The 24,528-nt window shown below is 38.4% G+C and overlaps 1 protein-coding gene across 5 annotated transcripts in view; it reads left to right on the top strand.

Annotated features, from left to right (window-relative positions):
• Sh (Potassium voltage-gated channel protein Shaker) overlaps positions 1–24,528 on the top strand; it is a 218,751-nt gene that overhangs the window by 155,617 nt on the left and 38,606 nt on the right. Inside the window, exon 1 of one of the 5 annotated variants that reach the window (XM_090174193.1) lies at positions 20,879–22,960. The exons of the other annotated variants lie outside the window; for them this stretch is intronic. Coding sequence (XP_090030319.1) covers positions 22,806–22,960 — 155 coding nt within the window. The 5' untranslated portion in view covers positions 20,879–22,805. Of the gene's footprint in view, positions 1–20,878; positions 22,961–24,528 lie in introns of those variants that run through there. 5 annotated transcript variants of the gene reach the window in all.

Genomic DNA, 24,528 nt, shown 5'->3' with positions numbered 1-24,528 from the left:
GCTATTACCCCCAATGGGAAAGCGGGTGAAAGTTTATTGCCCTTTGCACTTCTTTACTATTGGCAATGAAAAAGCGTGACCTTTCACCCGCTTTCCCATTGGTGGAAATGGTCCCCCCCAGTACTTAGTGGCGCCATCTACTCGGTGGCTTCTCTCAATTAAACGACCTTTTATGTAAAAACTATGAACTAAAAGCACAAAAAATATTTTTCCGTGTTTTTAGATCAATTGAATTTTGAGGGTGGTTAATAATAATCATTGGTTTTGAGGAAGGAAAACGAATACTTGAGTCACGTGACGGGAGGCAGGGGGGCGATAGTTACCTGAATTTTCCAGCTATTTTGTGGATCTTTAATTTGAGACTGCTGGCGCTATCTGGTGAGACTTGGAGTATTTAAAAATCAACCTATAATGGTGATACCCCTGTGAACGGATCTTTTCTATTGAAAATGCGTACAAAGAAAGCTTGTGTTATAAAAGAATGTACGTGAAACTCGATACAATCTTTTCTCATTATTTAACGTCTGGATGTAACGTTTTACGGAAATAGGAAGCGCTAGTTAAAATTATATCAGTTTTTAATTAAAATTTCTTTATGGCCCATTAAATTCCCGAAATTAAGGTACACTTTTATCTCTCCGCTTCATCGGCGAATATTTGAAAAATTTATTCGTTTCAGTAAAATTAACAAAATTTCTTCTTTATAAAAGCCAATATACAATTTTGTTTTTTTTTTCATTTCGCGTGGATTTTGACTGTCATTTCTTGCAGTTGAAAATGTCAATATTTGTAGATAAATTTTCATTTCATTAAAAAACCAAAAAGATCTGCTATGCTTTGGCTCTTTGGGATTTTTATAATAATTATAAAATATATTTTATTATTTTATAACATAATAAAGATATGTTAAAATGTGTATATAAAGAAAATTGGCTTTAATTGAATGCAGCGTCATCGTGGACAGTTATATATTTTATGTAAATTTTTTAACAAATTTTTTATAAAGTCTACGAGAAGAAAAATTAAATGCAGATTCAAATAAATCTTAGTATTTATTAAAGCAAAATCTTGATTTTTACATGTATAGTGATAACATTCCAAAAAAGGTCATTGTTGCCGTCTTTGGGTCATAAAATATCATATTGTTTTAATAATATTAATAATTAAACATAATTATTAAAATTATTTAATTTTTATATTTGACTTGTACTATAAATATAATACAACTTATAATTACTATTATATTTAATAAAAAATTAATAAAATAAAAATAATTTATTTAAATTTACAATATGATTCAAAATGTAAAAACGTGTATAGTTCCATTTACTGACAGCAGAGGTCACCACGATATGGACAATAGGCGGGGTTTGATAAATAACGCCCAATATTATAGTTTATTAGCAGCGTAGCCAGACGTACGATAATTATCGCACTGTGCGATAATTTCATCAAAATGTTTAATGTACGATAATTTTTAGATTTTTTAAAAACCTATGAACGTTTTTAATTGAATTATTGATTTATATAACTTCTACCTAAAAATGAATGATATACATTTTCTGGCTAACGTGCTACGTAGTCCCGAGTGTGAGTTTATTACTCCTAGCTGTTACCGAATTTTTTTATACATTTTTAAACATATTAAGTTCTGTTAATAATGACATATGTAACATAATTAATCATAACTGTGCCAAAAAGAACTTTTTCTCAATGATACCTTGTTGCAAGGATATGACGTAATTGACGTCACTTCCCAGTCGATGACGGTTTTATCGTCATCAAAACTAGTTCTGGCGGGGAGGGAAGGAAGTTAAAACCAGTTTTACGCGACGTTAGTCCGTATTTTCTTTGGTGGCTGTGAAACAAGGTTTCATTTAAATTTTTAATACAGAAATGTTAAACAGAGGCACACTTATGAGTAATTATGTTACATATGATAATGATAATAGGCATTTTTAATTAATAAAATAAAACTCCGGTAGTGCTTCCAAAAAACCATCTAAATTCAACGCATTTATATGTATGAATTCCAATTTAGCGCCAAAAATAAATGTGCGATAATTTTCCAGGTAAATCGATAATTTTTTTACCTTGATACGATAATTTCCGATTTTCGATCTGGCAACGCTGTTTATTAGTTTCCTCACTTTCTATTCTTGAATCTTGATGCTATACACCAATTCGCATATTACATACAGGGAAACAAACCTTTAGAAACCGCCATCGAGTATAAAATTTTAATTTCGTATTTCTACACTAGATGACACCAGCGTGGATATTTTGGCGCAAAATTAAAAATATATATATATATTTATTATATAATTTAAGTGCTATTTCAAGCTGAAAGTTTATATAAAATATTTTAGAAAATATAGTTATACAAAATTTCAGCTTTTAAATAACCACAATTTAAATTAGACTTTCGCGGATATTATAATTTTTGTTATTTCGGATTGTAAACTGATGGCGCTATCTAGTAGATTATTAAAAATGTACACACAATGGCGGTACCCCTGTAAAAGGGTCTTCTCCCTTATTATATGCGTATTAGTGTATAGTTGTTATATAATAGACCGATATTTTCAATAATTCATAAACGATATTTCGAAATGTAACGGTGAAAATTAAAATAACAAGCCTTGGCCTTGGAACCGGATGATCTTATTCGAGTCGGCTCACTTTTAATAAACTCGAAAAACGTTTATGGGATAAATTGGATCGTTCAATTGAAGAAAGACGTGGCGGGCATCGCTTAAAAGAGCAACCCTTTTTGGAAGCGTCGAGGAGGAGCCCCTCTTGCGGGGGTGAGCCCCCGACGACGACGAAAGTTGAAAGATCGTGCCCTATTTCATAAATTAAACGACCCCTTTTCGAGCTCGTTTTCTTTAGAAAGCTTTTCATTGTTTCTTATTCCGCTTCGGCGCCTCTAGCCGAAATCTCCAAATCTATTTGAAGACGCTTTACCTACCAACTCCCCAAAGAAACGCCTTTTAAAAAAGGAGGGACTCAATTTCGAAGTCTTTTCTTAGAGTTCCGTCACTGAATATTCGCTCCTTTTTATGGCAGTTTCGATCTTCGATTTTAAATGCTTAGTTCGAATGAAAATTGAAGTGATGATACCATTTTTCCACTTCAGATGGAGCCACCGTCATATTCTAAATGTTATAATGACGTAATTGCAATAACGGAAATTTTAAGCCTGGTTATTAGCGTGGTCCTTATTTTATTTATTTATTAAATGTTGATGTTTTAGCCTCTAATACAGGGAATTTTCAAGATCATTGTGCTACCTCTAAAGTTGGCTCAATTTATCCCAAATTTCTTGGGAATTATGGTTCCATACATTGGAACAAATTCAGTGGGTTACGAGGGTAACATATAAGAATTAAATAAAATAAGGCCAACCCTACTGGTTATGTCCATAGATATAGAAATGAGACTAGGACCTAGGAGGATGGAAATTGTGGAGAGGAAATTATGGGGTAGACTGGGTAGGTTGTCTTGACAACGTTAACCATGGAACTTAATACAATAAAAACATCTAGCGGAAATAGGTTGAACTTAAGAAAATATTTTCGTTTGCTAGTTGTTGACACGCCACGTGTTTTTATAGTTTTTACAATGAAACAAGGAAAAGCGTTCAATTTTATTTTCCAAGAAAACAACTATTCTGTTTTTTTTTCAAAAGTAAATATATATTGTTTAATTAGATTTTACAATGTTTTGCTACTAAGACCAAACATTTAGCTTCCTCCACTAATTAAAACCAGTTTCCACTACTAAACCAAAGAAAAACCTGTTACTACTTCCAAAAGTAGCATAAGACCTAAAATTGTGTCAGCTGTATACCTTCGCGCCTATTAAAATATCTAGTGAGACCTAGTCACACTATAGACTACATAACCTACTAGTTGGAATAGTACTAGCAACATTATTTTTAGTCTATATTCTGGCGCGATTTTCTCTCTTCGATTTACTCGCCCGTAGACATACGTTCTAAAACGCCTCACTCGGCGGCGCTGGAGTACCTCGATTTTGATGACGCATTTTTCGACCCCCCCTTCGTTTCCCTTTTTTACTTTGCGACAAACTCTCATTAACTACTATACCGTTCTGACACACTTTTGGGTCTTATGTTACTTTTGCTACTTCTTATTTCGAACATCTAGCAGACGAAATTATATGTACTCGCATATTTTAATCTAGTAACACTGCCTGCCGTAAGATGGCGCTACAGGCTTAGGTTAAAGTTTAAGCTCGAGCTACGTTACCGTAGGTGCGAGACCGTGCGACAGCCCGACGGGAGCCCATATCGCTAACGAAAACTCCGGCAGCGCCCCCTATCCACACTGCGCGTAACTGTATAGTGTTGATCAGTATTCTGCAAATAGTGGTGTGCCACTGATAAAAAAAATGTAATTCAAAGTGTCAACTGCTCCTGTAAAAGCGGGTAAATGTTTTTATTTAAAATGAATTTGATCAGTTAATGTTATAAATGAATTTTTAATTGAAGTCTTATTAATCTTTTAACTTATTTGATAAAATTAATAAAATAATCACCATCGTCATTAAATACGATTTAAACTTAGTCATCAAATTTATCATGTGCTAGAATTGGTTTTAGTAAATTTACTAATCCACATATGACCTTCAGAATTTCTTCACAGTAGGGAACTAAATCAAGGTCAAATTTATCATTTAAAATATTAAATAATTTGATTCTTTGAATGGTTCTCTCCACGTGAACAATTTTTTGATTTTTTACACTTTCTTCCTTACTGAACTGTTTTTTTTTTCTCAAAAATGGAGGGATGTGTAGAGCTATTCCATTGGCCGCATATTCGTCTTCAATAAAGAAGCCTAAATTTAAGTTGAAATGAGTTTTAAAATATTTTTTTAACATATTACACTTTTATGCATACTTTTGTCAACCATAATTCCATCAATAAATTCTTCACAAAGATTTATGACCCCACTCTCAATGGTGACTTCCTTGTCGCTTACTTTCCACCCCAGGGGTCACTAACGAGCGTGATCATGCCAGAAGGTGAAATTCCAATGATAATTTTTATTGTGCGAGTTCCTTTATAATGGCTGAAGGTTGCCACTCTGTCATGAAATGTGTTGGGCTTCATCATAGGTACTTCTGAACAGTCCAACACAATGCGAGTATTATTAAACTCTTTAAAACATTTAGGAAAGTTACTTCTGATATTTTCTATATCCGGACAAAAGATAAATTTCTTCAAATTTTCAGCGAGGGCACAAAGGGTTCTTTTGAAATATGTTGAAACTGTTCGATTCGAAATGACAAATTTGACTTAAGCTTCATTAGGGTTAACAACACCCTATCGTTTACAGGCATTAGAAAATTAGAGAGCTAGCTCTGGTTTTCAAGCCCTAAAACCTCACTTGAAAGGCTTTCAAATAGTTCTTTCCCAATGCCAGAATGAGACACAAAATCAGCATTTTTCATTCCATTGCTTGAAATTCCAACTCTTGACCCAGCAAAATACTTTCCATGGTCCAAATAAACTTTAACACCAATAGACGCATTCGTTACTCTAGATGGTTTGTGAGATTGGTCCTTTCCTTGAGCTTCAGTTGTTACTTCAGATAGCATAGCTAAGTTCGATAATGACAAAACATTATCATCCGGAGCTGGTTCACTTGCGCTTTCAACAACTTTTGGAGCAATGGAATCTGTTATTGGCGATGTTGAACATAGAACTGCTTGATTTAAAATTAAATTTATGTTATTATTCTATTTATTATTTCACAAAAGTTTACCATAAAATAAGAATACCTTTAGAACGCTTTACGTAACGTTGAGCTCTTTCTTTTATTCTAACTTCGGTTGATTCTTTAATTGGCAATTTTTGGGAGGGAATGGCATTACATTTCAAACGTCTTCTTACAGATCTTCCATCTATTGATGAGTTTTCCGATTAATTTATTTTAAAATAATTAATATTATTTGCATCTCACCATTTCTTTCCAAGACGTCATCATCTGTAAAATGGGCGCTACAAATCTGAGCCCACTTACTAGGCCTTTTCCCCGACTTTATCTTTGTTAACCATACATTTAAAAGTTTCTTACAACTTGGGAATTTATGAAATGATAATCCTGGCTTTGGTTCTTCACTATTTTCTTCAGTTTTACGTTTTTTAAGCGCGGTATTATTGCAAAAAGGGACCGCACAACTTCTCCCATCTCTAGCGTTAATGTGAACCGCCATATTTCTTGGATTTGTTTTGATTTTGATCACCACTATACGCTGGAAAACAAAGCTGCAGGGGTAGCGAAGGCCGCGCCACCTATACCCGTTTCGCTAGCGAATTGGGGAATACAGTTTTCCATTCCAGTTTACGGGTCATTCATATTCCGAGCTTGAACCACAGCGCTTTCCGCCAATGCCAAAAGAAACGGGCACACAGAAGGCTGCCATTAAGGTGGAATCGGGCTATCCGCGCCACCTGACAAGCGGAATAAACATTGTCGCTATGGTTACGTCGGAAATTTTTAAGGTGGCGAGCCACTGCGCACGACGCGACGGCCTTTTGTGTATGCGTTTTTCGCGTCTAAAGCATAACCGCGAGGAACTAAAAATGGTAAAAAAATTGCGTTTTTTGCACTGTAAAAACCGATTTCGGAAAGAAATAAAATGCTCATTTCATAAGTATGTAATATTTTAGGAATTATTTATACTAATCTCGGAATAGGAGTGTTTTTAATTTTCAACGAACTTCAAGACCATATGTTTGACGTTGGGCCATCATCGCAATAGTTTAATTAGAAATCTAATTATGTTATACGCCAAAGTTCACCTGATTTCGTGGGTCGTGTAAGTTATTTCTCAAATCCCGCTGATTTTCAATTTCGTAGCGACCTCTGTTATCTGAAAAAAGAACTATAGATACAGCATTTCTTATATTTTCAAATTGACATTTATATATATATAATTATTTTTTGATAAAATTTATCTTAAATATGTACTACGCAAGTTCTTATACCATCCGAAATTTTTATTTGGCTAGTACTTAAAATTGTTAGTATTTTTTAAACTAAATTGCGTGTTTTCCGTAAAACTCGAAAATGCGTTGTCGAAATCGAACTCTGTCCAATTGTTAACGCGAGACTGAAAAAAGATGTCAGCTTCAAAAGATGCCCAACAAGATGTCGCGGATATTTGAGTCCAATCTTGGATATCTTAACACTAAGCCCCAGATTGGCCAATATATATATATAACTAACCTTCCTATCCCTTTACCATCAAAAGATATTCCAATTACACCATTGCAAATATTACGGACCACAAAATTAAGTTTTTAATTAATATAAAACAAGCAACTGTAAATGTAAGTTAGATGGAGTCTAACCAAAAGTAAGATTATCAAGTTAATGGTAATTAATTTAGGAAAGTATGCTAATTAATTTAGGATAGTACGGTAATTAATTTATGAAAGTATGATAATTAATTTAGGAAAGTATGGTAATTAATTTAGGAAAGTATGGTAATTAATTTAGGAAAGTATGATAATTAATTTAGGAAAGTATGTAAACTAAAGACCAAAATAGTAAAAATAACATAGTTGGGGGGCAACTTGTAGATCTATGTTAATTTGAATAGCTTTTTTAATCTATGATTTCAAAAATGTAATCGTAATGCGATGTAATTTTTTAGTCCTAGTAGTTTGAGAGATACGAGGTGGTGACACAAAAACTACCTAAGGACCGGTTGTGAAAAAGTGAGGACCGGTAAATCTATTATTTATCAATTTTCGGTGATTTTTCGTTCATAACAAAATTGCCAAAATATTGAAGCGTAAGCAATTGCAGAAGTAACTGACGTACGTGTATTCTTTTTAAAGTAAAAGCGCCGTATTTTAGTATAATTGAGCTCTAATTATTTACGCAGTTTAGCGGCTGAGTATATTTTGGGATTTTAGGGGAAGGAGAAGTTTTGTTTATTTTAAGGAGTCAAGTCTGCAGTCGGCGAAAAGGTCGTTTTAGCATGAAATCTCTTAAAACAACGTTTTTCTCCGTCGCTGGTAAATGGGTGACTGACGTCATCAAACAGAGTTCTCTCTCGGTTTTTCGTTCCGACTGAACTGTGATCTTGCAATATAAACGAACCTATTTCTCCTTTACTTTATTGAGAATTATAAATTCGACCTTTTGTCATCGGCAGATAATCGATGTTATTTTTGAATTAACTTTTAAATTTAATAATTTAATTATCATCAAAAAATTTATATTAGATTCAGCTACTTCGTTGGGTTTATATTGGCGAAAACAATGACGTAAGTATTTATTCATAGGTTTAAATGAAAAATCTAAACTATAAATTATAGCCGCATAATATTTAGCGAACTAAATATTTCCATTTAAACAAATAGAGACTTTTGAATTTGGTTTTCATTATTATTGGGTTTCAGGTATACGATTTGGCAATTTTATCTATAAAATAATAGAATTAAAAAAATATATATATTTTTGTAGTCAAAATATCTCTTTTCAAAGTTTCTCAAATTATACGCCATAACAATTTACTCAACCGACAAACATTATAGGGCGTGCTTCACTTCTTGCAATGATAAATATACCGTTTTAACTTTTTAACGTCTGACAAAGTGAAGTAGGCTGCCATTTCATTCATATTTTCTTCTTTCACTTACTGTAGAGCATCTAAATTTATGCGCTTAAAATTAAAATCAGAATCATTAATTTAAATTATGTTATTAGACATCTTTGCGCTTATAATTTCATTCAAATATTTCTTCCTGTAATTTAAAGGACCACGGAATAGTTAAAATTTCGCTACTTTCCAGGGGAAAAGGCTAAATTATGATTGGTCGGATCTGCTAACAGTTTTCTTATTTTATCATCAGAAAGATAATAATCATTTCCTTTGCTAATATCATAAGTAACATAATAACGATAAGTATGACACTTCCCATTTTTAATGGTATTTTCCTGGGTAGATATATATTACGTCTTGGGCATATTTAGCCACTAGGGGGCTCGGTGCGGAGCCAAACCTTGATTGCGTAATAAGTCTGAAAAACAGATTCATATTTTTATTACGTTACTTATGGTAACTTTTATTTAAAAGTAATGTAGGCTGATAATAATAATAACAAAAATAAATCTGCGGGACAAAAAGTTATATTAGTCGTATTTGTTTTTAAATAAATGTGTTTTAAAATTTTCACGTATAATTAATATTTGGTTTTCAGCCAAAGCGGCCTTTTTTTGGCAAAATGGATACAATGGAAATTAGGTTAAATCAGGATGAGATTCAATTAAATTATTTACTTGCCCATTGATAAGAAATAATGTTAGTGTTATGAGAAAATCCAGTAATTGAGTTAGCTTCTCGCGTTACCTACTAGGTGCCACTACCAGTTATAGAAAGGCGTGCCCCCTCAATAAGTCAGACTTTCTGGCTCCAACCTAGTTCAAAGACGGTGAATTTGTGTTGATTTTATAACAGTGCCATCTACTGCATATAAATAGAAATAAGTGAAAAGATTAAGAAAGCAGATTAATTATGAACATAATTTAATAAAAAAAATTATAAAATTAATAATTTCGGTAAATATTTATTTAAAATTATGGATATATTTACTCACTGTAGTTAACAATGTTAATAAATAGGTTACGTAGATGGCGCTTTCTTGAAATGACGACAAAAGAGGGGGAATTTGGAGAAAGCAAGTCTATCCTTAAGCTTCCATTAATAAAACCTCTTCCAGCTGAATAATCCTGATTCAAATAAACTTTTCAGTTACCATAGAAATCTAAAAGTTAACCGCTTAATGGACGAAAATCTAAATAACTTCAGTTAAATAATTCAGCTCGTAAGAAAACTTATCAGCGGAGATCGGGATTTCTTTGATTTGTCAGCATTTACGGCCAACTTCAGCTAGGCTAATCATCCAAAGCACCACCTTAGGCGACTTTTAAAGCCATTAATTCAGGTGGCCGGGTTACAATGCGTAGGAGGGTGGTGGCAAGCCCTTCATACCACGCGAGCCAACAGCTCCGTACACTAACTATTACCGTTAACCTCAACAAGTGGAAGGGGAAACCGAAGAGCTCGGGGAAAAACCCCTTAAAACAGCGGCGAGATAACTTGCAAACTGAACGCGGAAGGATAACCAATGCCACAAACTGGGATCGAACCCGGTTCATCTTACTGCGAGGTGAAATTGCTAACCACTCCGCCACCCAACGAACTCTCAACTGATTAATACCTGGTCACTAGGGAGTCGAAGGATCAGTTTTCCAATTAGACGAATAGACCTTTCATATTTTATTTTAAACTTGAAATTTACTCGTTTACTTAAGCTTAACATTTTATTAGTTTATTTGGTTCACTTTTTTCTCCCGAGTGTAAGCGAATAACGTCACTCAATACGTTTAAATTAGTTTTTTCCATCGGGTTAAATCTCAAAGCGCCCTCTATACACGGGCGCGTCAACCAACCTGCTTTGAAAGGAATGAAGTTTGCAGTCTAAAGGAATGTTTCTCGGTAACTATAACCGGAGCCTGTCTCTTCACGACATCTATGGAGAAACGTTTCAACTAAAAAGAGTGACAGATCGATAATCCAGGGAATTTTTTAAGTTGATAACACTAACCTTGTTTAAATGACGGGGGTATATGTAAATATTTAGAATTAATAATGCTAAAGCTATTTAGATTTAGTATTTTACGAAATAAACCGTTTGAAATAAATATGTAAAATCAATATTACAAGGTGACGACATCCCGAGATGGCGCTAGCAAACCAATATTTGGCCGTTCTCCGGCCGTGGATCAAATCGGCTAGTCTCCACCCAGGGTGTTCGCAATGGCCAAGATTCGGGTCAAGATGTCTTAAAAACCGAACACTGAATTCTTGAAATGCGTTGGTTGCGACAGTCCGGAGCAAATGACGTTTCTTATTGGTTAATATATATTTCGATCCATTCGTAATAGTAAAAATATTAACGAAATTGCTGCTCTAAACGGATTTGTCAATTAGGATTAGGTCACTTACTTCAAATGAAATTGAAAAAAAATTAGTGTTTCGGTGATCTTTCAGTACGCTGTAATAATATACAGGATTGTAGAATTAAAATATCAAAATTATTGGAGGTTTTTATAGGACAAAAATTTCCAATTTACAGTGTTTTTTATAAGGTTAAAATATCAAAAATTATTAGAGATTTATAAAGGACTAAAATATTAAAATTATAGTGGATTTATTGGGTTAAAATAATAAAATTATGTATGAGATTTATAGGGTTAAAATATCAAAATTAAAGACGTTATAACTTATATGGGGTTAAAGTATCAAAATTTTATGAGACGGGTGACGTATCGATGACGTTTTACTATCGAAAATCCCCGGACATAAGAGTAAATTCGATGAAGCACCATAATCCTAAACATAAACGGAACTGCCACGTATTTCGTGACGAATGAGCTGCATAAAAACCAGTTCAGCAAGCTAAGCGAGGGCAAATTAGCCAAAATACAGTGGCCAAAATGTATTTACCGTTGCTGTGAAAGCCTTTTAGAACTTCCTCGGTTAGTTTTCCACCAATTTTCTAAAAAAGTATAGGATGTATTACAAAATTAGAACCATGGGATTTAATAGGACCATATAGGAATTATATGATCGCGAGTGGCGTAGCTAGAGCTTTTGGTAAAACAAATTGTACAATTACGCTTAAAGTCCCATATTTTCATGCTCGCTGGTAGCGGGTAAAAATCGTCAAAATCCGCTTCAGCTATACACTTTTTCACTTTCCGCGTCGATCTGTTTCAAACAGATATTTTAGCTTTATTTTCACGCTTGCGAGTGGCGGAAGCAAATTTTGACGATTTTTATCCGCTACCAGCGAGCATGAAAATGGGGCATTAGAGATCAAAGCTTTAAGCTTGTATTCCACTAACGCGCGTCATAATGTTATTTTCTTTACGCGCGTAAAAACGTTTGAACGTTTCAAAGCTGAGAATCGCGTCGTTGCGCGCGCCAGTGGAAAACAAGCTTTAGACCACGTTGAGCGGAACAATCGTACCAGAACTCGATAGAACAGAGGAGTACCACTGTACGAAGTGCATTTACTTCAAGGTTTGAACATACTTACAAAACTCGCATTTTTGATATTTATGTAACAGGAAGTTCCGGTTGGTACTTCCGTAAAATATCCGTCAATCAATGTCAAATGTAGAGTTTGCTCTACCAAGATTTTCGTGGTCGAAGTTCTGACCGGTTTTTTTGCGGGGTGGGGAAAAACAGTCGGGGATTATTCAGCGTAAAAAAGTATCGAAGCTTCTTCCGGCTTCGTAAGGGAAAGCGCCATCTATCTTACAAGTTTGACGATTAAAATTCAATAATAATAATAATCAATTCCTCGAGTTTCCCAAAATTTCGTCAAAGGTTCAATCCGTTCAAAGCCAAATGATCGATTTAAAATCATTCGATAATCGACGAATTTCAATTCGAGTAGGCGAACATTTCGACTGTGACGATCTGGAATTGACAATTAATTCGAAATTGTCGTTGAACTCTGTAAGATCGGGGAAAAAAGGAATAATCGGCTCGTTAAAAGTGCTTAAAAGGGGGGTAAGAGGTATTTAACCCCCGTGTATCATGTCAGGGTCAATAGTCAGTACAAGAGCGCGGCACCGAGTCTCGTCAGGTCCATCGAGGCGCGCGAGCCCTACTTTTGGCTGGGCGGCTGCGTGCCTAAATCTTAGTTGATATAAAAGACACGACGTGCCTCGTTTTTATCTTCCCCTTTTATAATCAAGTATTCGCTTGGCCCGCACCGAGAATGCGCGTCTAGGGCCGAAGAAGGAGACGCGGACGACGATCGATCGAGGCGCCGTCCGGCGGGACATTGCCGTTGTCCGCCTCCGTTGCATCGGGGAGTGTTTTATGGCAAACTTATATTGTCTATTCCCAGGTAGGAGCCGTTCATTATTCCCCGTGCGGGGAAAATTGGCCGAAGAAAAGACCATTCCTTAAAAGATACGTTGTAAGGAGGGGAAAAATCGATCCCCCCACAACCCCCCACGAAGATTCCCAGGCAGTGATTGATGACGTAGTTACGGGGGGAGGGGCTTCGTGGATTAAGGTAGAAGGTGACAAAAAACGAATCGAATTTTCGGGAAAATTTACCAAGTTACTAGCGCCATCATTTGGTGACTCCTAGCGGTTGGAATTATTAAAAAAGATATGCCACCTAAATAATGTTTATAAACTAAATTAATTTCATTTATTTTTTTAATTCAATTACGAAACGCCATATTTTTACCTTGTATTACCTTTTAAGGCTGGTTTTCGTTAGGTCAGAAACGCGTCGACGACGCAAAAAAATTTCGTTGGGCCTAATACATTTTTTTTGCATCGATCACCTTTTTACCCTAGTGATAACCATCCTTAACTCGTTTAAATTTGGCCTACGGTCATACATCGAGAATTCTATCGTTTTCAGAGACGCGAAACAAATTTCCCATCCATAAAACGTTTTTGAAAAATAAAAAATATGGTGACTTTTGAATTGTTATCCTTCTAAGCATTGAGAGCCGAGGGGACCATAGGTGACGAAGGTGTCGAATTCTTTTTAAGTCCGAAATTTTTAAGCGTCACGAATTGAATGGCGGCGGCGGCCAAAGGATTGATTGGGGCACGAACGCGCGGCCAGTTCTCTACCCGGCGTTTGTGAGAAGGCCACTCCGCCTCCATTAATCTTCTCCCGGGCTATTCCTCTTTCCGCATCTGGCAGCCCTATTGAAAGCGCGACGCTGCTGCCATCCAACGGCTACTACGGATGCCGCCGCCGTTTTCAGCGTCTCGGGCGACGCGCGCCTCGCGCACAGCCTAGAAAACTTCGCAGGATGGTACGAGTGCTCCCTGTTTTCGCTCTCTCTCTCTCTCTCTGGCTGACGTACCTCGAAAAAGTGTGCGATTGCTGCGAAAGGACGAGGAGCGCCCGCAAAAATCAATGCGCGAACAAAAACGCTGTTCTAACCCCCACGCTCACCACCCCTCCCCCTTTTTTCCAAATGTTTTTCAATGTTTGCCTCTCCGAAAGCGAAATTCCTTGTGTTTCCTCGCGGCCAACTTCATTGGCTCGTGTTTACAAAACATTGGGCGCGTATTAATAAGCAAAACGTCTAGATTTAAGGAAATTATTTGTGGTTTCTTACACCGTTTCCACTTCCCACTAATTTCGTTTCGAGTTACGTAATTTTTAATTAATATTGCATTAAACTTTCATGTTTATGATGGATCAACGAGTTTTCACATTTATACCCCCCGGTTTAACAGAAGATAGAAAACAAGTCCTAACGTGTCTTAGCAGACTATGTTTTGATTTAGTTCATATTCCTTTTAAAAGTCGCTAGCTAGCTTGGCCATAAGGTGGTGCCATGGGAATTAACCTAACTGACCACAGTGAGCTGAAACGGTTTAGTACTGGATATAGTAAAATGAATAAGTGTTGTCCCCAACTTTAGGCCCGATTATTACTTAAAGAAAGTATGAACTTCTCTTAAAGGGAGTTTCAACTTCTCTTAAAGGGAGTATGAACTTCTTTTAAGGGGAGTTTCAACTTCTCTTAAAGGGAGTATGAACTTCTTTTAAGGGGAGTTTCAACTTCTCTTAAAGGGAGTATGAACTTCTCTTAAAGGGAGTTTCAACTTCTCTTAAAGGGAGTACGAACTTCTTTTAAGGGGAGTATGAACTTATCTCAAAGGGATCATGATACAACTTCTCTTAAAGGGACTATGAACTTCTCTTAAAGGGACTATGAACTTCTCTTAAAGGGAGTATAACGTTCCATATTTATTGTGAATAACCTAATTTCCTATTTCTGCCACCCGGTTTAAACTAGCAGGCGCTAGTTACGTTAACAATAAGCCAGAGCGCATGTTATTCGTCGATATTTCAATTTATTATAATGGAAGTATAATGTAATGCGTACGACGGTTGATAAAGTAATTTTATGTTTTTGCCACAAGAGGCGCTGTTGATTGAGCTTTAGGCGAAAAGGTCTGTAATCTGCAGGAGCGTCTATTCCTAGTGCCTAATGCAAAATTTAACGCTTTAAGAATGGACTTGAATAGCAGAGTTCAAGAACGCAAACAACATGGTTATAAAAAATATTCGCGAAAAACAGATTCAAAATCCATTATCGTCGTCTGAAAACAAAAACAACGTAACATTTCGGTGGGTATCTTGAAAAATATTATTTGATATATTTGAAAGGGTATGCGCAGTTGATACACGTGCTTCATAAAATGATGATATCTTTGGGAATATATCGTTATATTTCGTCACTATTATCATAACTAATAATAAAATTTAAATAATTACTCTTTAAATCAAAAACTTCGTAATTTATGTTACGTAGTTTGTGCATCCAGACAACGTTACTTTTGGGACGTGTACAGTCAGCTACAGTTGACAAACTACTACTTTCCGGTAATACTTTTATATCCATCGTCTAAATACTTCCCACTGTAACGAAAGCGAAATTCACGCGGTCGCTCAATCCTTTGTGCTGGAAATGTCCTTGTCAAATATAGGCAATGAGAAATGTTTCTTACGGTCTATTTTCGGTCGGAAACATTTCTTGGGATCTATTTAGGTGGGAAGAGTTTCTCCGCGTCTATTTCCCGTAGGAAGAGTTTCTACGCGTCTATTTCCCGTAGGAAGAGTTTCTACGCGTCTATTTCCCGTAGGAAGAGTTTCTAAGCGTTCATTTTCCGTAGGAAGAGTTTCTAAGCGTTCATTTTCCGTAGGAAGAGTTTCTAAGCGTTCATTTTCCGTAGGAAGAGTTGCTCCACGTCTATTTTCCGTAGGAAGAGTTTCTACGCGTATATTTTCAATAGAAAGAGTTTCTCCGCGTCTATTTTCAGTAGGAAGAGTTTCTAAGCGTCTATTTCCCGTAGAAAGAGTTTCTAAGCGTCTATTTTCCGTAGGAAGAGTTTCTAAACGTTCATTTTCCGTAGGAAGAGTTTCTAAACGTTCATTTTCCGTAGAAAGAGTTGCTCCACGTCTATTTCCCGTAGGAAGAGTTTCTACGCGTCTATTTCCCGTAGGAAGAGTTTCTAAGCGTTCATTTTCCGTAGGAAGAGTTTCTAAGCGTTCATTTTCCGTAGGAAGAGTTTCTAAGCGTTCATTTTCCGTAGGAAGAGTTGCTCCACGTCTATTTTCCGTAGGAAGAGTTTCTACGCGTATATTTTCAATAGAAAGAGTTTCTCCGCGTCTATTTCCTGTAGAAAGAGTTTCTAAGCGTCTATTTCCCGTAGAAAGAGTTTCTAAGCGTCTATTTTCCGTAGGAAGAGTTTCTAAACGTTCATTTTCCGTAGGAAGAGTTTCTAAACGTTCATTTTCCGTAGAAAGAGTTGCTCCACGTCTATTTTCCGTAGGAAGAGTTTCTACGCGTATATTTTCAATAGAAAGTGTTTCTACGCGTCTATTTTTAGTAGGAAGAGTTTCTACGCGTCTATTTTCAGTAGTAAGAGTTTCTTGTATCTGTTTCTTTTTGTATATTCTAGATCGGAAGAGTTTCTTGTGGTCTGTTTTGGTTCAGAAGACTTTCTTGTGGTCTGGTTTGGTTCAGAACACTTTCTTGTGGTCTGTTTTGGTTCAGAAGACTTTCTTGTTGTCTATTTTAGATTGGAAGAGTTCCTTGTTGTCTATTTTAGATCGGAAGAGTTTCTTGTGGTCTGTTTTTGTTCAGAAGAGCTCCTTGTTGTCTATTTTAGATCGGAAGAATTTATTGGGGTCTGTTTTTGTTCAGAAGAGCTCCTTGTTGTCTATTTTAGATCGGAAGAATTTATTGGGGTCTGTTTTTGTTCAGAAGAGCTCCTTGTTGTCTATTTTAGATCGGAAGAATTTATTGGGGTCTGTTTTTGTTCAGAAGAGTTTATCGGGGTCTGTTTTCGTTTCTTGTGGTATATTTTAGATCGGAAGAGTTTCTTGTGGTCTGTTTTTGTTCAGAAGAGTTTATCGGGGTCTGTTTTCGTTTCTTGTGGTATATTTTAGATCGGAAGAGTTTCTTGTGGTCTGTTTTTGTTCAGAAGAGTTTATCGGGGTCTGTTTTCGTTTCTTGTGGTATATTTTAGATCGGAAGAGTTTCTTGTGGTCTGTTTTTGTTCAGAAGAGTTTATCGGGGTCTGTGTTCGGTAGAAGAGTATCTCGGAGTCTGTTTGTGTTCAGAATAGTTTATCCCACCAAAGATACGCGCCCCAAAAAATTGGGTGACCACAGAATCCAGGTAGTGGGATGGCGAATGGGGTTCCGCAAAGAAGCGACGCCAATTATGGCAATTGTCGATAAAACGCGGTGATAACGACGGTACAATAAAGCGAGCGCGCGTTTGGAAGCGAAAGATACATTTATACGGGGCGTATAATTAATCGTTAAAATGTTTAAACCTCCCCCTCCCCTCCTTCCCTTTATTAGAACCGGAAATCGTTTATGGCACCTCGCTCCGAAAAGGGGGAAAAAGGCACTCCTCTAAACGGGCAACGGTACAACGGCGGTACCGTTGACGCCTTTACCGCGAAACGAGTAAAGATAAACCAGAGGCCTGTACTCGGGCGAATGGGCCACGGACAATACCGACAATGGGTCGGGCTGGCCCCCCTCTCGCCGTAACCCGTTAGGCGTAGTTAAACGCGTAACGTTTTTTCGGGCCCTTTATACGGAGGGGGTAGGCAGTATCGGCGGCTAATATTAACTTTAAAGTCACGCGAACGTCCGATAAAGCGGCGAATGTAAGCGCGTAACCTTAATACAGCTCACTAATAACGCGTGCCGAGAGTCACGCGACGAATAGCGCTGGCCACAGTCACGACTGCCTCCGGGATACTGGAGATAAGCGCACTCCGAGACCTTCTCGCCGAAAAACGTCCGCAGTTCCAGCCTGCAATATTCGCGACGAAAGGACATTTTAGGAGCCATATACTAATAAAAATTTCTTTCCTTATATCTAAGTAATTTAGAAACGCGCGATGTTAAGCTCTTTCGCGCTTTTTTTGCGAGACGATAATGAAATAATTATATCGATAAAAGCGAACGATCTCGATAAACAACTCGAGGTGAATGTTATATCTATATCTATCTATATGAGAGGGTATGTAGCGCGTGGTAGGGGTAGGGCATCGGAGGAAGTACTCGAAGGAGCGAAGCCTTTCTTAAGGAACAATTTTAAGGAATTCCCGAGTGAAGCGAAAAGGGGAACCACCTATTCCCCTTTAAAAGAGTGCCCGGAATTCTCTATCTTCGGCGCGGCGCCCACCACCCCACGTCGTTCCTCCCTCGCTCTTTCAGTATTTCGACGCCGGTCGATGAATTACTTGAGGAGAGGGAATGCCCTGTCCTGGCGAGTCCCGTACCACGCTAGGGCGAGCTTCCAGCTGATCGTCGCGCCAACCGGCTTCTCCTCCCGGTCCCGGTCCTTGGCCGCCGCTACGTATTGAAACCTGCCGCTGCAAAAGCCCATTCTAAAATTCTCTCGTTCCATCGCGCGAGACCCGCGCTCCCTTAGAGTTAGGCTTCCCCCCCCCTCAATACGCTTCCTGGGATGGCTCCTTCCCAGCGGCTCTTATCCGCGGGGGTCGTTCCTACATCATCGCCCACCGGATAATCCCCTATCCAATTAAACCCTTCCGCGATGGATTATTTAAAATATGAAGAACTATTTCGAGTACGAAGAGCGTGTCCATATGCGGAAGAGCGTTCACGAGTTCTTATCGACAGAATAGGTTATCCCCCCACCCGCGAGGGGGCGTTGGCCCCCCGACCAAAGTACGCGATTCTTAACAAGATCCCTATTTCTTCATATACGGAATTATCGCCATAATTTTGTTCGTAATATTTTATAAGATAAAATTATGGTTTCGAAATATAGGAAAAATAAATTTGTTGTTATTACGACACTGGTTTCTATTTGGATAAAACGCAGCGAACACGGGCAGAGAAATCGCTAAAAATGAAATGTTTTCTTCCATTTACAAAACATCCAACTCGAGGTTTTTGAGCGACAAGGCTTACAGCTACCGATTTTCAAGAATCATCTTCCCATTCCGCCCATATGCTTACGCTTATCACATTAAATTTCACATTTTTACGCGAGTAAGATCACGCGTAATTTCAATTTTAATTGAAAATCTTTTAAAGTTACGTTACTTATATTCGCATAAATTAAAGTTATTATTTGGTAAGGCTGATTAATAAACAAGCTGTGACGTAAATAGACCACAAGGCGAATTTAGTAAAACACTTTAATAGCTCCAAATAGTTTACCGCTCTCAAAATTATCATGGTTACCGCAATTTTTTCCGATTCAAATTCCTTGACTTTTCCAGGTTTTCCCTGACATATTTTGTGCCAGAATTTGGTATTTTTAACCTATATTTTAGTAAATATTTCCTATTTGCGAGCGAAATTAAATTCCCTGACATTTCTCTGATTTTTAGGCTAATTTTTAAAATTTCCTGACTCATACACGAATTCCAAGTACCGTGGCTACCCTGATTTCAGCCCCAAATGATCCGGGCTCAAATAGCGATTTGGGGCAGCGTTGACATAAACAAGCGCAATTCGGGAGAATATCAAATATTCGCCTTTCTTTAGCGGAGAGAGAGAGAGTCCCCGGCGGAACGCGACGCGGAGGTGGCGCGCCCTGCCGGGGATCTATTCTACTCCGCAGAGCTTTAATTAAAAGCGTGATTTTTGGAACGAGAGCCATTAATAATTACGTATGGAAAAACCATTGTTTATCTGGCATTCTTTCTGTCCGGGCGCGCCGAATCAACGCGAAAATCTTTTAGCCACGGGCCCCCGAAGTCTCCGGCGAGAAGGGGGGGGGGCAAAAGGGGGGAGGGAGAAGAGAGAGAGGATTGTGTAACAGACGCAACCTAATCGATATACGTTCCTAGCGTAGAGAGGCAAAGCTCAAGGATAGGCGCCGCTGTACGCTGCCCGAGAACCGGAGGCCAGCGCCGACAAGCGGGCAGATGGCGAGGAAGGGGTGAAGTCCGAGGCCCGCCCGAGAGAAAGATGCCGGTTCTGGAGGATCCAGACGGAGGATGGCCCACCACTCCGAGGGCCTCTTCTCGCGCTCCTGCAAAACGAATAGCTAGGCCTATTTCTCTTTCGGGATGTATTTAAAAATACGCAAACCCTAAAATGTACCGACAGCGAGGGCCTGAATTCGGCCTGGATGACCCATTTTTAAGGCATAATTTGGGGGGGGGAGGTTGTTGTACCGAGTGGCGGAATGGAGGGTTCCTCCGGGGGGGGGGGGAGGTAGCGCGGGTATTCGGGGCTGGACATAAAGGTTACATCCGTCGTTATTCACGATCTCGGAGCGCTCTTAAATGGCCCGAAGTATCCTAATCGCTAATTGGGATTGCATTAGCCAGAGCGCGATCTTGAGAGGGATGATGGTACATTTTTTCCCTTCGTCGGATTTTAGGGAGGTCTGACATGACGAAAAGCACGCGCCATTTTGAAAAGGTCGTTTTTTCGAGACGCGGGTGGGGGGGAGGGGGTGGAGGGCTTTCTTTAAGGAGAGAGAGAGAGAGAGAGAGAGAGAGAGAGAGAAGGCTTACTCTAGTTAGTACGAGCGATTTTTATTTCACCCCTCCACCGCTCTTTTCTACCGCGTGAAATGTTGTCGACCCCCTTTTCGGCCGATTTCGATTTTTGGCACCCCCCCCTCGGGGCGCGTACGGCGTTTTCTCGCGCCGCGCTCCCCCCCCCCCCTCGTCATCCCCGCGCGGTTCGCCTCTACAGCAGCGCCACGGTTCGGCGGCGAAAGGCCGCGTCGATCCGACTTTGCACCGCCACCACGATGCTGCGACGCGAAACTCGGAGCGTCGAAGCTGCTTTTCCAACGGCCATGATCCGATGCGCGCTCTCCGAAGATTCTTAGCGCCGGTGTCGCCAGCCCGCCGCCGCCGGACGAAGCGACCTTCTCCCCCGGTGGTCTTCTCGCCTCATCGATACGGCCATTCCGGAATTCGAGCCGGGCGTCACTCTCTCCATCCAGTCTTGTCCATCGTCGCGAATCGCAGCTGTCCAGACGAGCGAAGAACCGCCGCCGTTCGTACCGTCGCCACGACCTTTCCGTCTCGGTACCGAAGAGGAGCCAATTCGATGAAGACGACCCACTGCAAAGACAAATTTCTCGCGAGACGAAGAAGACGCCGTTGGACGCAGTCACGCTCCTACTAATCACACGCGCACCGAGAAGACCCCGTCACGATCCCGTCAATCACGCCGTAACTATTCGCTTTTCCGTTTCTGTAGTTCGTCGCGCCGCCTTTTGCGTTCGGAAGTTCGTCTCCTCCCGGCCCCGACCCCTTCCGTACATTTCGTCCATTTTCTAACGGGAAACGCTTTCTGTACGAACGGCCCCTCTCCCGGCTCGCCGCATCTTCCTCGCTCTGTCCGCCGACGCCGAAGAACAAAAAAAGCGCTTCTTCGTCTCGGCTCACTTCCCTCTTCTTAATCGACCCATTTTCTTTTATTCCTCCATCACGCATAAGTATCTCGTTATACAAATTATACTCGATTATTATTCTTATTATTATTATTATTCACACACTTTTCTCTCATTTTTATTACCGTTTCTTGGAAGAAATTATTCGTAAAATATTCGTTTCGCGAATTTGGTTTCGTTTAATTTTAAGTATTCGCTAAGAAGAGAGCGTGGACCGGAAAACCGAAAAAGAATGCCATTTTAATACGTTTTTGGATGAGAGAAAAAATAAGGATCGTTTTCAGAATTCCCTCCATCGAAAGAAAAAAAAATATATAAGAACTAATTTTCGCCATTTGTAACAAAAAAATATTTATTTTAAATATTAAGTAAACAAAAAAAAACCGAGACGACCAAAGTTCGAAAGAAACAAAAAAAAACCGAGATTTTTTGCTCCCAAGGTTAACAAAAAAAATAGTAATCGAATAAAACTCCTGGAAAATAATATTTCGAAAATCCCGTTGGGAGGCAACAACGAGACGGAGAGAGAAACCGGCGAAACCAAATCGACGGAAATAACAAATGAAACACTTCCAGCACAACCAAATTGAACAATCCGCATTTAAACAACCCTGCCTTGTAATGATTTACTTTAAAATTTATTTTTGTTATTATAAAGAGAGATAAAAAATATTTAAAATATTTACAAGTGATCTTCCATACGAAAAAAAATAACTAGTATTAAATAAACGAAAAAACGTTGGAAACAAAAATATTTAAAAAAACAAATACCAAGAAGAATCCACTATGACGTACAAATTAATATTATTCCAGCCGTGTAGCGAGTAACGAAACTTAGAAAGTTACAACAACAACAACTATAATAATAATAAGAAAAAAGTTTTCGAACTACTAAGTAAATAAAAAAAGAATACCTTCCACTTGGTGAGAAATTTTATCGAGAGAAGAATCGGAAGAAAGCAAACCAAAAAAAAAACCCAAAAAAAAATAGCAAAAATAAAATAAAACCGAAACATTATCATCCCGCCAAATTCGTAACATCAAAAGAGCGCCGGAGTATCTCGAGTGCGTGTGGACTTGTTCAAATTTCAGTGTTCAGAATCTGTCAACTGAAATTGAGTCAAGATTTCCAGGTTACAGTTTGTAGAGAAGTGGGGTTTTACCCCAGTTCTTCGGCCTCGTCGCGCCGTCGATTTAGTCGCAGCCCCCACAGTCGTCGTTGCGCGCCGACCCTCGGCAAATGCCGCCACTGTCCTTTTGGCCCATGCCGGCAAAATGGAGTCTGGAGTGCCGGTTTCGGCTACGTTCACGGGCTGTGGCGTAATCTTGGCTGATGGAGCCACTCCAACCACGCAACAATCGCAGCAAACACCTTCTCCGGGCGTAGTGACCACGCCACCCCCCTTGACGTCCCCTTATAACCTCACTGGGTGGGTCACCATTTTCTCTTATACATTCTTCTCATATTTCGCCTTCCCTCCAAATTACAACCCCTGTCCCTATCCCTGTCCCTGTCCCTGTCCCTATCCCTGATCCTCCCCGAAATACGTTTCATTTACGTCTCCGTTATTTATAACGCGTCTTTTCAACGAAAAACCGTATGGTCAAGTTTCCACTGAATGATGCCTTAGTCCCCCCCTACCACCACCAGCGAAAATCATTTTTTTAAACGTCTCATTTTCGCAAAAGTTGGAATTATAACGGTAATTTAAAAATTTCGTTTTTTCCCCGTCTGTACCTATTTGTGACGTTTTTTCTTCACATATGTTCCGTTTTACGTTAACCTTGATTGGGTTTCGGATGGGAGAGAAATATATAGTCGCGTGTAGGAACGGGCTGCTTTCATTTTTCGTGGGTTATAAGCAGTCGCCTTTCGAAGAAAATGCGTATTGTAGCGCAGTGAGAACGTTAGGCTTAAGGAATCGATCCACGCGAATTTACTGGCTCGCCGCTGTTCCGCAATTTCCTTCTCCCCCCACGCGCCGCTGCTGATGTCAGGGGGTTACGCCACCCCCCACTCCGTACTTCAAACGACTATAACCATTTTCCCAAAGAAAACCCTGCTAGTTATTTGTTCCGCTTGTAACTCGTGATGCATTCGTAGATAAAAATGAGTTAAAAACTATGGTACTCTCTCTCTCTCTCTCTCTCTCTCTGTTTGGGTGTCTAATAGCCTCAGCAGCTCCAAAATCGTGTAGTTTAAACGGTTGGACCCGAATAGGAAGGTCCGCTACCAATGGCGGGGCTCCGTTTGAAGTTTCACGTTTAAAAGGTTTCCGTAGCACGCGTTACGCTATCCACCTGTGTCGAAATCTCTTTTGATTCTGTTTAATTAATTTTTACTTTCCAAAAATTATGAAAAATATTATTTAAGTATAGCAAAAAATTTTACTTTCCAAAAATTGAGAAAAATATTATTTAAGTATAGCAAAAAATTTTAATTTCCAAAAATTGAGAAAAATGTTATTTAAGTATAGCAAAAATTTTTACTTTCCAAAAATTGAGAAAAATATTATTTAAGTATAGCAAAAAATTTTACTTTCCAAAAATTGAAAAAAATATTATTTAAGTATAGCAAAAATTTTTACATTCCAAAAATTGAGAAAACGAAAGTATCATTTTGAAAATATTACCACAAATGTAAATATTTTTTTATATAAATGGGAGGTGGAAATAATAAGTCGATTTAACTGGTTTTGGAACTAAAGTATTTGTACTGCTACTATAACATTTCGACCGGAGTTAGCAGGTCGAATATAGGATGTATCCATAACTAGTACGTCGGTACCGGTTTATATTTATATATTATAACTGAAATACATATCAAAATATGTGTATTATATAAATATTATTAAATTTTAAAAAATATGTACATATGATCTGTGATATTTGCTCCTTAGTATTAGAAAAGGAATTTGGCCAATAAATATTCATTCATTCATTGCTACGAGAACACTTCTACAGGTGTTTATAGGTCAAAAATAGATAATTAAGTATT

Source organism: Leiobunum rupestre, chromosome 4 (assembly GCF_980474605.1).
Source record: "Leiobunum rupestre chromosome 4, qqLeiRupe1.1.hap1, whole genome shotgun sequence".
NCBI lineage: Eukaryota > Metazoa > Arthropoda > Arachnida > Opiliones > Sclerosomatidae > Leiobunum > Leiobunum rupestre.
This window is presented reverse-complemented; position numbering and strand designations above follow the sequence as displayed.